This window comes from Penicillium diatomitis, assembly GCF_028827545.1.
Source record: "Penicillium diatomitis strain IBT 30728 chromosome Unknown utg000006l_segment0_segment0, whole genome shotgun sequence".
NCBI classification, from domain to species: domain Eukaryota; kingdom Fungi; phylum Ascomycota; class Eurotiomycetes; order Eurotiales; family Aspergillaceae; genus Penicillium; species Penicillium diatomitis.
In genome coordinates, this window is record NW_026623178.1 from 865270 (window position 1) to 880325 (window position 15056).

Here is a 15056-nt window from a genome sequence, read left to right on the forward strand (position 1 = left end):
CCCCTGCACGGTAGTCGATGAGTCGATGAGGATCTCGACTGCTGTGGCTCTGCGGAGAATCACCAAGGGGAAGAAAGAAAAAAACCACCCAGACGGTCGACTACGCGAGGTACAGAACCTGAGAAAGTCCTTCACCGTCGGATAGACCTGGAAGATCTAGATGGGTGGAAGGCAAGACCAGAACTTTGACGCATCCAGATTGAAGGGTCGGCGGGGCCCCTTGATCACGTTATGTTGCGCACGTGAAGGAACGTCAAGTATGGTAGGAGATTGCGCTATGGTCAACATCAGTAGTGAGTCTACTGACTACTCACTCTACTGTGATCACTGACCACTGACCACTGACTACCTGACTGGCTAAAAAGTAGTTGATCAGGTAGGTAAGCAGGTACTGACTTGAGTTCTTCGTCGCATATATCGCCCGCGTTACCCAGGTAATTCCTGGACAATCCCCTCTTAAGAGAAATAGAAATCTAGCTCTATCAACGCTGATCTCATCGACTCTCGTGCATGCCAAGCGACATCCCGCCGCGACAGTCACCTCCGAAAGCTCGCCGGCCTGTCAACCTCCTACTCGGTAGAGTCGGTAACACTACCAACGGACCTAGGGCGTAGATGACTCCCCTCTTCTTCATCCAACGATCAGCGCCCGTCATCCCCCTGCAGATAGAGAGTGAGGCAGCGAATTATGAGTGGCAAAGCTCAAGGGGAAAGTAATTCCAAAGTTGCAGGTATCTGGCGAAGCCGGTTTCAAGTCTGAGGGAAGCAACTACTACTACTACTACATCATCAAATCAGACGCGTGTGAAACAAGGACATGATCCAATGGAACACGGGAGAAACAATTGCATGTGCGCATGTGTCCACGACGAAAATAAAAAAGAGAGCAGAGAACCCAAGCCACGAAGGATCTCAAACAAACAACCAGAATGCGCCGACCGGGATATCTCTTCAATGGGGGGTATGTGACAATGTGTGTGACCTTTGTTCGCCATCCCGCAGGTCTGGATGCGCCAGCTTCCCCGGAGGCTAGCTCCAATATGACAGAAAAAAAAAGAAAATTAAGGTATGTATAGATTAGGCATCAGAAGCCAACGAGAAAACGTGACCCGAGTAAAAGAGACCCTCGAATCGTTCAACGGAACAGAAGAGTTTGGGTCGACCGATCATGAGCGACTGGCCTGGGCCGGTTCGCTGTACTGATGTACGCTGCGGCCGGATTGCTCTCGGCTATCTAGGTGGGATCAAGAAACACACATCAGCCGCTGTCCCAGTGGTGATCGAAGAACCCGGTCCGGATCGAGAGGGCTGGGACCGGGTCGAGGTGGTAATAGTAGTGTGGTGGTGGTGAAGGAAAGTAATCATAATGGAGACTCATAACCACTCAAACTCACCGCTTGGCCGGTCGTGCTCCCCGGGAGTTGGGCCTGCTGAAGAGGCCGATACGGAGTGGTGAGACTGGGCCTTGAGGCGTTCCTCGGCCTCACGAATCCGCGCTTGCAGATTCTCAAGCTCTCGAGTCTGAATGGCCATTTGCTGCTTCCTACGATGGAGCCCTCTCGTTAGCCCCAACTGTGGTCTGGCTGATCCTCGAAGGAACCCCAATGCGGCAAGGTCGCCTAGTGGGAGCTGTGTGTTGCACAAAACTCACTTCTGATCGATGGTCAGTGACAGATGATTCACATCACTGTCCAGCATGAATGCGCTGTCCAGCGCCGAAGAGAAGGCTTGCGCCATGGTTCTGTTCACACAAGGTCAACGGACCGTTCTCAGTTCGAGAAAGGGGGCTGAAGGGAGAGCGCCGCCGCACGCACGATTGTGGCCGGACCTTGCCCGTGGGCTTCCAGTCTCGATCCATTTCCATATCGGACAGAGTCATTGTGAAATATCACAGGTTGCTCGTGGCGGAAGTACACTTCGTGCGGTCGAAAAGGGGAGCCGGAGCGAGGGATGTAGCTGAAGATGCGATCGTCTCGGGCGGGGCACCGAAGCACCGCCGGGTCGCAAACAACGTGAACGGGTACGGAGAAAAGTTCGAAGTCGATATATTCGGCTTCGCTTGGGTATAGTAAGAATAGTTGGAGGGCGAAATCAGGAGCTCTTCCGATAGTGTAGACTGTTGAGGAAGCTCGAGTCAACCCAAACGTTCATAGTGGCAGGTATACTTCGACGGCCAACGGATAAGCGCAGATTGGGCCCATTGCGAAAAAAAGAAAAGCAAGGGTTTCCATCCACAGAGTCGCGAAACCAAGCAACCATGTATACAAGGCACGTACGATTGAAAAGCCAAGAAGATCTCCCACGAACTTTTGCGGATGAAGTGTGTAGGGGAGGGACAAGCAATGGACGATAGAGGGTCTGGGTGGGAAGGAGAGGAGGAAGGAAAGGTGAAGCGGACGGACGGGGGGTAATTACGAGGGAAATTTGATGAGAAAGAACGAAACCACTACTAGTCTACTACTACTACTGGAGGGCTGACCAGCTTGCTTCCTGACCGAATTCCAAAGGTACAGGCTGGGGGTCCAGTTTGGACTTTGGACTGCCCCGTCTTTACAAAGTTCAGATGTCATGTACCTTTGTACAGTAACTTACAGCTCGGATGGATATTGTGGGGTTGCCCCTGGATGTGGCAGTTGTGACACTACTACTGCTCTCTCACTGGCTTTCCATGTTCGTCATTGAGAGTGCTTCACGGGCTGAGAGATCAAGGCCTCTCCCAGGATGGGAGATCTCACTAAGGTAGTCTTCACTGTCCAGAATACAGATTGGCCAGAGATCCATTAGTGTTCGATCCTCATCGAAATCTCCAGGCGTTGTGGATGAACTGGGGAACAGTCACGAATTGCTAATCCCCGGGGTCGGGAACGCTGTGTTGATATTGCTCGGGTTGGATGGGTCTCCCCTCCAGGGCTGAACTGTGAGGCGTCTACCGTCGTCGTGTGGAATTGTGGTCATTCAGCATCGTCCGACGCCATTGTAATCTCCTCGCTGGCTGCAAGGAGAGTGTCACGGTATTACAAGGGAGCGCAATGACTTGTCGATTGTCGCAGATGTTCAGCACTTTGCGTCTCGTCAAATGGGACAGGCAGGGGGAGGGGGAGGGGAGGGACAGAACGTCGAATGAGCAACGAGCTTTGTGACTGTGGATCAAGAGGATCTCCAAGATTCATTTTAAAGCTTCTTTTGGGTCCCGAAAAGGGTCCCAAAGCGGGCTCCGGGGGTCATTTCTGGGACTAAAGCTACCAATTTGGCATGCAGTACAGTAGTGAGTCTAGTGAGTCTAGTGACAGCAGGGTTGAACTGTTGTCAGTTAGTCACGAGTCTCACGACTGACTACCTGTTACTACCTCTACTACGAGTAAGCTCTACTTAGTAGTAACGACTCACGAGTCACGAATAGTCAGGGACTCAGGACTCAGTAGTAGCAATAGTCACAGTTGGGGCAGATGCCCAGTGCCCAGTGCCCGCTGTCCACTGCCCACTGCCCACTGCCCACTGCCCACCTTTCAGGGGCTCACCCGCTCCACGAGACCCGCGCTCTGCACTATTCAAGGACGTTGCCACTAGCATTGACTAATATGCATGGAGATAGTGGGACCATGAACTTTCCAGCATGATCTGAATCCAGTCAAACTGCAAGGGAAAAGGGGCACTGGTCAACTACTGGGATGTGAGAGCAGCCCCTGATGTGGACACGGATCGCAGCTGGAAGCCGAGGATGGGTTCGCTGGTTTACTGGTCTGGTGTACGAAGAGTGAGGATAGAGGTAATTATGTACATCATTCCAGATGCCGGATCTCTGACACCACGCTGGTCACCACTGCATGTGGAGGGTTATTGATTCCAGGGACGGGCAGTCGGGTGGTCGCAGTTGACTAGCCAGTAAGTATATCTCCTCCGAGGCTTGGAGGTTGCAGTAGTAAAAGGCCGAGATCAAATCATCATACGTGTTCCTAGCTCGCAGCCTGGTCGGCGTAGAAGACAGCGAGACACTCAAGGTCGCTCGCCGTAGGGCATACACACTTACACAGTACCACTACCTGGAGGCTGGTGGTGCTCTGATTTTCCATCATTGAGTCACAGTACATCAACGGAGGTCCCTCATACTGGATATGATTCGGGGATATCTCTTCATGTGCAATCTTCAAGTCGCTGAATGACTCCATCATGGAGTCCACATCTAGTCAATCGGCAAGTGCCTGAATATTTGACCGAGTCGGGTGAGGTGTGGCCCTATATAGGCTGACCTTCTCACACGGCGTGCTGACGACCTTGCCTGATACTGTGCAATGGAGTATGCGCATGATAGAATAGATCGGGACTCGGGAATGACCCGGTGTACTTTCTGTCTGCCGAGTGACTGGGTCGTGAATAAGTACTCGGCTACCTTTGTGGAAGAGAAGCCATGGGAGACCGTCCAGCTACCTAGTTTCCATCGGTCACCTGCAGATACAGTTAGTACCTGATCCAGATGCTCTGCCAGCGTATTAGACACCTCGAGTGATCAGATTCAGGACGACTCTCTCGGTAATTGTCCAACCTTATCCCGTTTCCCGACCTTTCGCCGTCTCTGGGGCCGCAAACCGCATGTAAGAGGCTCAAAGGTCTTTTAGGTTCTATCGTGATCCACTAACACCTGCGCGGTACTAGTAAATTCACCAAATTGTAATGCCTTCACAATGACACCAGATGCCCAGGGTGTTGTTGTTACTCTGGCAGACTTCGAGCTACCCCGCAGAAGAGCCTGGCTAAACGATTCACGAGTCCATTAGAGTCCCCTGTAGAGACATTCAATGCGACGATGGCCTTAAGAGCAGTCGTGCCTGATGGGCGATGGGTACATATGTCACGTGGGGAAATAACAGCCTTTGTATGATCTTGTATTGTGGCTCCGGAAGAAAGGTTGACCCGAGGGCAGAAGCGCCAAGCATTATAACTCATGGTGAACATTCGCAGGGCAGCAACGGGGGCAAATCCTGTCTCTGATATTGTATGTATGGTTACGTACCATACAATCATACATTACAGTTACACCCTTTCCGCAGGATACGGCTATACGCTGCCCACGGCTCTCTTCTGAGAACTCCTCCCGTTCTCCGGCGCGGGAATGTCCACTGCCTTTGGAAGGGGAAGAAAAGACACCATTTTCATCATCCTCGCTCCGACCCTCAGGCTCAATCATCGCCCCAGTCGTGTGGTTCGCACAGTCGTCATCGGAATCATCTGAAAGACCCTCTTTACTACCTCGTCTGAACACTTTCGTTCTCCGAATCCGGCCCTTCCCTCTCTGTTCGGCTCTTCTCGCCCCGACCGTCTCTGCTGGTCCTCTCTCCTTCTTGGGGTCCGCGCGATTCTGGACACCCACCACATTCGGCACACGCGCTCTCCGCGACTCTCCTTGCCCGTCTAATTTCGCGCCCACTCCCCACCACCACCACCACCAACACCCTGGCCCCCATTCTCCAAGTGAACACCACCAGTGGCCGGTTTGGCGGGCAATGGGGGATGCCTCCCTTGTCGGCGTACACCCCGTTTGAGTCTTTACTCTTTTTCCAAACCCTCGCTGCCTCGAAAGAGCCGCCCGCCAATTTCACGTCAATTTCCAAATCTCTGAACGAGAATCCCTTGGTGCGCCAAAATGTAGCCTTCAGTGCTGAGCGTCTCAGCCCGGAGGCTCTGGAGGATCTATATGCGACACTACTTCGCGACGGATTTGATCGCGAAGCCTGCCCTACCGGCGCATATGGTCGTTCACCCGACAACCATGGCTCGAACAATCTCAAGAAACGCAAAATTTCGAGCCCGCGACCAGAAGGAACAATGGATGGGCTTTCACAAGCGACTTTGATTCCAGATCTGGTTGCCCGTCTGTACGCTCGATACAAGGAGTTGGCGACCCAAGAGATTCGGGATGAGGAGAAGCGGTACAACGAAATCAAGGGTGAAATCGAACAATTACAGAAAGAGAGTGCACAGCAAGCGACAGCGGCTTGGCGCGAAACGGAAGTACCACCAACTTCTCCGAAGATCGAGCGCAAACAGTCCTTGGATGTTAATGTGAAGCTGGAACCGCCCCGCCAGGAACCTCCTCAACAAAAGATTCCGATCGCAGGTCAAGCCGAGTCAAGGCAGCCCCTTCCAGCAGCTATACCTGCAGCCCCGTCTCGATCTCAGGAATTGGCTCACCCGCCCAGCGCGCCGAGCCCACCAGTTGCGGTGCCTGAGATCCAACAAACTCGACAGCAAACCCAGACTACCACAGCCCCGACTAGTCAGGATGTGACCGTTCAAAGCAGCAAAGTTCACGACGTCTCCGCTCATCCTCATCAGCAACCAATTGCGCCAAGAGCGCAACTACCAGATCCCTCCACTCCCGTTGCGACACGCGTGGTGCCGTCCCATCCTTCGCAAGTTGCACCACGACCTCATGGTCCCATCATCACGCCTTCCGCCTCGGTCAAACCCAACTTACCCCTGTCTACCTCACAACACCCTACACCCACTCAATCAAGCTTTCAGCAATGGCAGCTTGAAGCGTCTCCACACTCTCCTTACTCGGCAGTGTCACCTGCTACTGCCGCACCAGCCACGGTCCCCGCAGTCACTAAGCCACCCTCTGTGCCTCTCCTCGGGGCTGTAAGGGCGCCGTCACGAGTCTCTCACTCCTCGACTATCCCAAGCACCCCTGGTACCTCCACCCCGCTTGTCCACACCCCAGCACATGGTGGCTTATCGCACGGCTCACAGACTCCAAGCGTGGTGATTCCGGCCTACGCAGAACGGAAGGATTCACGGCCTCGATTGTCCATTGATACACCAGGATCGTGTACCCCGTGGAAGCGAACGCCCAGATTCAGCATTCCCGAGTCTCCGGCGTCTCCGCCACGACCTCGGCCGGAAGACGTGAGCCCAATTAGTGAACGCGCACCTTCTCCCGACGCGATGCAGATTTCGCCTCCTCGCGAAAAGAAAGCGACTCGACGCAGCCAAGCCGCTACGGCGGTGGAATTACAGGCCACGCCGAGCATAAAGATCGAAAATTTATCTTCGACCCGCAGGAATCGAGCAATCAGTTCTGCCTCCACTCAAAGCCGAGGAAGATCTGTGGCTTCCAGGGACGTCTCACGGGAGCGGGCTCGCTCAGTGACGCGCCGCAAAGAGCCCGCGACAGTCACAGATGATCAGACCCCAAAGGCCAGGCCGAAGAGAAAACGCGGCGCCAGCGAGTCCTTGGAGAATGAGTCCGTGGTCTTTGAACAACCCAGAATCGACACCACGAAGTACGTTCTTTGTACACGTGGCTTTCACCGAACTGCGGCCCCCATCATGAACGATGTGACGACTCACAAATTGGCGTCTATCTTCGCCAAACCTATTAGCGAGCGTGATGCGCCAGGCTACCATGATCTTATCTACCGCCCTCAGGACCTGAAGTCTATCAAGTCTGCGGTGCACCAAGGCAGTAAATCCGTGGCCGCGGCCACCGAGGCTGTCAGTACTCCCGCTGGCGACGGGGAGTCCCCGGCACCGGGTGTGGGGACACCATCCAAAAACAACGTGCTCATGTTGCAGAAAACGGAGGATCTCGTCCCGCCGAAGGCTATCGTCAATTCAGCACAGCTGGAGAAGGAGCTGATTCGCATGTTTGCCAACGCAATTATGTACAATCCCATTCCCGCTCGAGGGTTCGGACCCGCCTTCCCCATGATGAACGAGCGTGGATCTCGTGAGAGTACTCAGTCCGGCGAGGGTGACGAGGGCGGTATCATCCAAGACTCTCTCGAGATGTTTGAAGACGTTGAGCAAGCAGTGACCCATTGGCGCCAGGCCGAGCGTACCGCAGAGCGGAATGCGGACGATATGACAAATAAGAACATCCTCTTCTTACGTCGTGGCAGTGTGAGCGATTTCAACACCGACAGTGCGGATGATCTCAAAGGGTGAAATGTTCGCTATGCTTGGCACACATCCATGGTATTTGGTAGAGCCTCGATATCTATCAACGAGAAGACAAGATGAATATGAAGCCCTAATATCACCACTCATTACTCGCACAAGCCGCAGCACTTCGTAGTCTGCCGTGATATAGTGTCATGGAACCAAGTCCAGTAGGATCAAACACTCTCAAGCAATTACTGCTGAGTGCTGAGTGCTTACTGCTCTAAATGGCAGTCTCTGCTTTGATTAGATAGACAGTCTGGAAAGACTCAAGTGCGAACTCCTGGCCGCTTTTGTCTGTCAGTCTGAACTTAGATGCGACTAGGAGGCGACAAAAGCTCACGATCATGGGAATAACGATCGTGGGTCCGTGGTTTCTTTCGAACCTGTATTTGATGTGCAAAAAGAGGCCAGACCTGCTGCCAGCTATGCTATCTACAATTGGTATCATCATTCTTCTTTTCGAAAGATCTTCATAGCTTGTCACTGTGTCGTTACGCAGCACGAATGGCTTGCTCGGGCTTAGTGCGGCCCAGACCTTCCTTTGCATAGAAATCCATAGGATAGACGCCCTTGTTGGCCTTGTCCCAACTCTCCCGAACATCGAGGGCAATGAGCGCCTCGTACGGGGTCAGCAACGGTCGGGAGAACGCATAGCCCCAGTCAATGCTTAGTCTCGGGCAGGCAATCTGCACCCAACACTCGACATCAGACATGGAGGCCAGCTTACCGGGGAAGATCTCACTCAGCAGGAGATTGACGACTGGTATCCCACGTTCGGCCAGATGGCGTTCGATCATGGCCATTGTGTTCGGATTACCTTGTCGTCCAAGTGATCCCAGGATGATGCCCCATTTCTTGGCGGTTTTGGCCGTGGCAATGGCGCCCCGGCGGATAGTGTGCATCTCGTCGTGGTCGTATGATTCGCGCGTGAGTGTGCGCGAATAAGGATCGTAGCGGTATGCCGGGATAGAAGGGTTGTGAATCATCGCAGACTCGAGATGGAAACGGCCATCGCCAAGGTAAAGAAGAACGTCGATCTCGGAATCGGACAGCTGGGGTGAGGTGCATCCGAGGATTTCTCCCTTGGAGAGAGGCATAATCTGCGGAACGACGACGCGAAAGCCTGCACGCTCTAGGACAGGTTTAAGACCGTGGAGAGTAGCATTAAACTGGATCGTGCCGACGGTGGCAATAGTTTGGCCGGGTTTAAAGTTTCGCTCGAGAGTTGCGATCAAGTGGCTGGTGTCGATACTAATGTCGACGAAGATATAGAGTGTTTTGATCTTGGTCACATCCACAGGAATCAAGCAGCTGTGTGCATAGTGAACGAGCAAGTCGCAACCCAACGCCCGCGCGGTATAGTCGTCGATGCAGCATGCTCCATAGGTCACATCACCCATAATCAAGGTCTCAATGCCCGGGCAGAATTGTGTCAAGATGTCGGAAATGGTTGTGGCAAAAATCAAGAGTCCTTCGGGGAACTGTAGCGCTACACGTTTGGCGCCAGATGATCGGACTCGGTGGATAGTTTTGGGGATCTCGAAAGAGTAGTTTTTGGGGAGAAGTTCAATTGCGGCTTGAATCTCGGGGTCGTCCAGGATCTCGGGGGGAACTTGATTGAGAGTGCGAGGTGTTCTTCTTCGAGCGGCTGGGAAGTTTGTCGAGGATGTCAGTCTGCGCGCGCACGCTCTGAACCCTTCGCAATGTACACATACCTGTCTGTACAGCCGTTGACTCGACGTCTGCTTGGCTGGTGGTATCCTTTTGAGACTGAGCTTCGGCTGTGCGCCGACCGACGAACCTCTTCTTGGGTTGCCGCAGCTGAGCGCTAGGATTGTTGGTTGTGTCCTCCATCTCTTTAACAAACTGTGTATGATGCTGTTGCTGGCATGCAGTCGGGCCAAAGAAATCGGACAAAAAACTACCACTCACCCCACTATCGGACTGAGGCGATAACATCGGCTGCAACTGTGGCTCTCTTCTTTTTTTTTCTCAAGTGGGGGGGGGGGGGGGGGGGGGGGGGGGAATCAGTCAACTCCTCACTAGTCCGGGTTAGGCATGGCGCTCTCCGCACTCCGAGGACCCGTTCCGTACTGTACGGTTATGTCGGTCAGGCTGTCAGCTGGTCCTTCTCCAATCCCCGCGCCTGTACACAGGTAACTAACCTCCGCTTTTGCTTCGATTATCTCCTCTCTCGAGCTTCTCAGAAGTATTCGAAGTCTCTGTTTCTCTGACGTTCCAGCTCTCGACACTCCAAGCTACCAGTATGGCGACTCGCGCCCGTCTGCGTACGCTCTCAGCTTTCAGAGCACCTCTTCCCAAACGCTGCTACTCTACCGAATCGCGGTTAGCCTCGGACCACGTTCGCATCGTCGAAGTCGGTGCACGCGATGGACTACAGAACGAGAAAAAGTCCATTTCAATGGAGACAAAGCTAGAGTTGATACGAAGACTGGCAAAGACTGGTGTCACCACTATCGAAGCGGGCTCTTTCGTCCCCGCGAAATGGGTACCACAGGTATGAAATTCCTACCTCAATCAGAGGAGGGTCGCATAACTTGACGCGATGCAAGTTTTGTACAACTTGAACCAAGACTAAGGTCACCATGAAATGTAGATGGCTAGCACGGCTGAAATTTGCGAACATCTCTTGACGTCACCTCCAGCTTCGCAAAGCACAATCGCCTACAATTACCTGGTTCCCAACATCAAGGGATTGGAGAGTCTTGTGAAGATCATGGAGGCTAAGGGAGTATCGGCTGAATCATCAAGCTCCAATTCGCAATCAGCAACCACTACGGAAGTGTCCCTGTTCGCTGCAGCTACAGAGTCTTTCTCCAAGGCCAACACCAATTGCACCATTGCCGAGTCCCTGGAGCGCATCAAACCCATTGTTGCTCTAGCGAAGAACAAAAACATTCGTGTGCGAGGCTATGTCTCGGTTGCACTCGGCTGCCCCTACGAGGGGCCCGAAGTGAATCCGTCAAAGGTGGCCGACATCACCGCAACCCTACTTGAGATGGGAGCGGATGAGGTGTCAGTGGCTGACACCACTGGGATGGGTACAGCGCCTCGCACCCTGGAACTTCTGAAAGCTCTCAAAGCGGCAGGAATTGCCAACACCGATCTGGCTCTCCACTTCCACGATACCTATGGACAGGCTCTGGTGAACACTTTGGTCGGACTGGAGCACGGTATTCGAATCTTTGACAGCAGTGTTGGCGGGCTCGGTGGCTGTCCTTACTCTAAAGGCGCCACTGGAAATGTCTCCACGGAGGATCTCGTGCACACGGTCCACAGCCTTGGAATGCACACCGGGATCAGTCTTGAAGAAATGTCCCGGATTGGTTCTTGGATCAGCGAGGAACTGGGCCGAGCGAACGATAGTCGAGCTGGCAAGGCAACTATGGCGCGGCTGATGGAATCAAAGTAAAACCTGCAGATCCAAAATACTGAATTCACATTTTGTGTGCCCTCGAGTTGCTTTCATTCCTTCGGGGCACAATGATCGAACTCCAGTCATGTTGAATCTTTGGCATGTTCTACCCTGGAGATTACGGTAGAGGTGTAGTTGCTTGAAAGAATGGCGTTGGAAGTTGGGTCCTCTTATTCTGCCGGAACCGACTCAATACAAGCTCATTCTTACCTGATCCTCCAGAGTGAGTCGGATATCAATGGCTTTACGCGCACGAGTCTTTATCTCCTAGGTAGCTTGAAAGCTCGGCTGGTTGGTGATACTGGCTACGTACTACAATACCAACAGAGGAATCGCGGGTTCAACGGTGAATATATGATATATAAACATGTTGATATATTAAGACGTCCATGACACGGCAGACGTCTGTTTTTTTCCTTGCTAGGTAAGAATATTCATACATGGTGGTCGGACGGGACGATGCTGGCTTCTCAGCTAACAGCCCTCCAACGACTGGAATAGTAGAGATGCGGATGAAACTCCAAACCCAAGGATGCCCCCGATGCAAAATTCGCTTCAAATTCTCAGTTGTTGGTTCTCAAAAATCGGTGACTCGGCCTCCATAACTCCAATCGCCACCGGCACCCCATCGCAAGGGTTCGTTCTTGGGACCGCCCACTTCACCCGTCTTCGGATTCTTCTCGCCTTCGAATTCGGGCTTCAAGCCCTTGGGCACATCGGGATGGAGCTCCTCGCCATTGCCCTTGGCATTGATGGTAGGTTGAGAATCTGATTGCGGCGACTGGTTGACCTGTGGGGTGCTGAAGGCTCCCGTGGAGCGACGCTGCAGCTCTTCGAAAATATCCTGTTCTTCCTTGGGCAGACGTGGAGGGGCAGGCGCGTCCTTGAATCCAAATGTCGGCCTGCCGTTGTCTTTGGTCTGGCGAAGAACGGCGGAGGTGGAGAGCGATCGTGTAGCCAGTCGGTTCACATGTGTCGAGGCGCGAGCACGAAGACGAAGGAGAGAGACACTCATATTGGATGATGAAAATGTGCTCATACGCATATGACGAGAGGGTATTGGTTGAGGCACGAGGCTTGCACCGCGAAAAGATTAGCGCAGGAAGATGTAGGAAGCTGCTGCAAGAAGTGTCGAGGCAATAAATCGTCTCCAATTATGAATTCGCCCATCGGCGTATTCGCGGGTGGCGCCGCGGGGAAAACACCGCCGAGATGACTAAGACTCACCGAGATGGTGGATGCCCGATATCGCTGGCTGGAACTTTTTGTGAGTGGATCCCCCACATGCTGCAGAGTCATACGGACTGGTGAGATTCGATGAGTGTGAGATTGGTTGAGTGAGACTTGGACCTTTTTTTCCCCCTTCCAGAATACCTGCCCTTCTCTCGGGGTCTCAACATCTTTGTGCATTGCTTTTACCCGGCGTATATTCGCAATGGTTGCTCTCCGTGTCGCCGCTCGTCGTCTGCCTTGCGCAGCTCGGTCATCTCCCTCGTTTCCTTCCCTCGTATCAGTGAGCCAGCGTCGCTTTGCCGCGACATCCAACGCTGCTCAAGATGTGAGACAACAAGTGCAGGTATGCACTCATGGCCACGTTCTCCATTTCCTGAAATTGTCAATCGGAGAAAAATTCCACTGACCAGAGTCATGTGTCATCTACAGAAGGAGTCAACCTTGCCTAACCCCGATCCTGCGCCGGACTCGCTGACGGCGTCGTTCATCAATGAGCGAACTCCATTTATGGTACCGACCTATGTTCGCCCGGCGCCCATGATGATGAAGGGACAGGGTTGTTACTTATGGGATATGGAGAACCGACGTTATTTGGACTTTACCTCCGGTATTGCGGTCAACTCTTTGGGCCACTGTGATCCCGAGGTCGCTCAAATTGTCGCGGAACAGGTGCGAGGCCACATTTTCAGCGTGACTGCATTGACGGCGGCTCGTGCTAATGATCTATTCTTCAAATTCTCTACAGGCCGAGACATTGGTTCACGCTTCGAATCTCTACCACAATCCCTGGACCGGCGCTCTGAGCCAGATGCTCATCAACCTGACCCGCGAGTCTGGCGCAATGCGCGATGCCTCCCAGGTGTTTATTTGTAACTCCGGCACCGAGGCCAACGAGGCAGCAATCAAGTTTGCCCGTAAGGTCGGTCGGTCTATTGATCCTTCCGGTGCCAAGCACGAACTCGTTTCCTTCCAAAATTCCTTCCACGGTCGTACAATGGGCGCGCTTTCTGCTACCCCCAACCCTAAGTACCAGACGCCCTTCGCCCCCATGATTCCGGGCTTCAAATACGGCAATTACAACGACGTCGAACAGCTGCAGACCCTTATTACTGAAAACACTTGCGGTGTGATTGTGGAGCCTATCCAGGGCGAGGGTGGCGTGAATGTCGCCGAGCCAGAATTCTTGGTTGCCCTTCGTAAGCGCTGCGACGAGGTTGGAGCTGTTCTTATCTTTGATGAGATCCAGTGCGGTCTCTCTCGTACTGGGAGCTTCTGGGCGCATGGGCACCCATCTCTCGCCCCGGCTTCTGGGGAGGCTGCGCACCCTGACATCTTGACGACTGCCAAGGCTTTGGGTAATGGAATCCCCATTGGTGCTACTATCGTTGCTAGCAAGACTGTTGCGTCGCACATCAAGACCGGTGACCATGGCACAACCTTTGGCGGAAACCCGTTGGCCTGTCGAGCGGCTTACCACATCGTCGCCCGCCTGGCCGACTCTGAACTCCAGAGGGGCGTTGAGAAGAAGTCGGCTGTCTTCACTGCGGGCTTCCAGGCTCTGCGAGAGAAGTTCCCCAACGCGATCTCCGAGGTCCGTGGCCGCGGCTTGATCCTGGGACTGCAACTCTCCCCCGAGTTTACCTCCAAGGCCGCCGACATCATCACTGCTGCTCGCGAGCGCGGACTATTAATCATCACTGCCGGTGAAGGATGCATTCGCTTTGTCCCTCCATTGACAATCACGGAAGAGCAGATTCAGACCGGTTTGAACATCCTGGAGCAGGCCATGGCTTCTGTTGTTTCCGATGCTTGAATACCCTTTTATTTCTCCTCGAGACTTCCTTCAAACCCCCTTTGGTCTTGCTTGCGGTTTGCGAGCTCCATTTCATGTGCCTGGTACACAAGTTACTTGTCTTTCTCGAGCGATTTTCGTCTCTTTCTTTGGACTTTACCCGATTGCATTGCTTCATAGATCGTTGGTTTGCGCGGGTGCGAAAAGCAAATTTTCGTCATTGACCGTCGTCTTTCCTCTGTCTCTGGGTTTTCAGTAAATACTCAGGACTAAAGTAGTCATCGCTTCAGTACTGTAGATATGCTCATTGCAATCTATTGAACAGAAGAGCTCCAGGCCATCAAACTCTATTTGCTCCAAAGCAGCGTCGCGGAGACGATGACGCGGCGGGTAAATGCGAAACCCACCATGTGGATCTTCGATCGGAACCTCCTCCTTTCTCCCTTCTCCTCCGCACTTGATTCAAAGCTGTTTGGAATGAGTGTGTGGGATGCTCGTGTGCGCTATCTCGACTGTATAGCTCTCAAATTCCAATACATGGGTACTCTGTCATCCAAATGAATGCGGCAGCCCAAGCACGAGATCTAGGTTGACCTTGATTCTTGTATCTGAATCTCAGCCTCCCGACTGTCGTACGCGAGCCTCCAGCACTTC

General features: G+C 53.2%; 7 protein-coding genes across 7 annotated transcripts; 4 read left to right on the plus strand and 3 right to left on the minus strand.

The window, feature by feature from the left end:
• Positions 1–929: 929 nt before the first annotated feature.
• Positions 930–1203, plus strand: N7539_005939 (uncharacterized protein; the record flags this gene model as incomplete). Its single annotated transcript, XM_056935541.1, is given in 2 exon segments — positions 930–1066; positions 1077–1203. 2 exon segments carry the CDS (start codon positions 930–932, stop codon positions 1201–1203), a joined length of 264 nt encoding a protein of 87 aa, XP_056789413.1.
• Positions 1204–1258: 55 nt separating this feature from the next.
• N7539_005940 (uncharacterized protein) lies at positions 1259–1879 on the minus strand (the record flags this gene model as incomplete). The annotated part of the gene is made up of 4 exons (XM_056935542.1): positions 1259–1308; positions 1395–1543; positions 1652–1741; positions 1815–1879. 4 exons carry the CDS (start codon positions 1877–1879, stop codon positions 1259–1261), a joined length of 354 nt encoding a protein of 117 aa, XP_056789414.1.
• Positions 1880–5505: 3626 nt separating this feature from the next.
• Positions 5506–7944, plus strand: N7539_005941 (uncharacterized protein; the record flags this gene model as incomplete). The annotated part of the gene is made up of 1 exon (XM_056935543.1): positions 5506–7944. One exon carries the CDS (start codon positions 5506–5508, stop codon positions 7942–7944), a length of 2439 nt encoding a protein of 812 aa, XP_056789415.1.
• A 488-nt stretch (positions 7945–8432) lies between these two features.
• On the minus strand, positions 8433–9795 carry dph1 (2-(3-amino-3-carboxypropyl)histidine synthase; the record flags this gene model as incomplete). Its single annotated transcript, XM_056935544.1, has 2 exons — positions 8433–9589; positions 9657–9795. 2 exons carry the CDS (start codon positions 9793–9795, stop codon positions 8433–8435), a joined length of 1296 nt encoding a protein of 431 aa, XP_056789416.1.
• A 412-nt stretch (positions 9796–10207) lies between these two features.
• On the plus strand, positions 10208–11374 carry N7539_005943 (hydroxymethylglutaryl-CoA lyase; the record flags this gene model as incomplete). Its single annotated transcript, XM_056935545.1, has 2 exons — positions 10208–10459; positions 10559–11374. The coding sequence occupies 2 exons, from the start codon at positions 10208–10210 to the stop codon at positions 11372–11374; spliced, it is 1068 nt and encodes a 355-aa protein (XP_056789417.1).
• A 580-nt stretch (positions 11375–11954) lies between these two features.
• On the minus strand, positions 11955–12392 carry N7539_005944 (succinate dehydrogenase assembly factor 4; the record flags this gene model as incomplete). Its single annotated transcript, XM_056935546.1, has 1 exon — positions 11955–12392. One exon carries the CDS (start codon positions 12390–12392, stop codon positions 11955–11957), a length of 438 nt encoding a protein of 145 aa, XP_056789418.1.
• Positions 12393–12812: 420 nt separating this feature from the next.
• On the plus strand, positions 12813–14423 carry N7539_005945 (acetylornithine transaminase; the record flags this gene model as incomplete). Its single annotated transcript, XM_056935547.1, has 3 exons — positions 12813–12953; positions 13040–13279; positions 13356–14423. 3 exons carry the CDS (start codon positions 12813–12815, stop codon positions 14421–14423), a joined length of 1449 nt encoding a protein of 482 aa, XP_056789419.1.
• Positions 14424–15056: the final 633 nt, after the last annotated feature.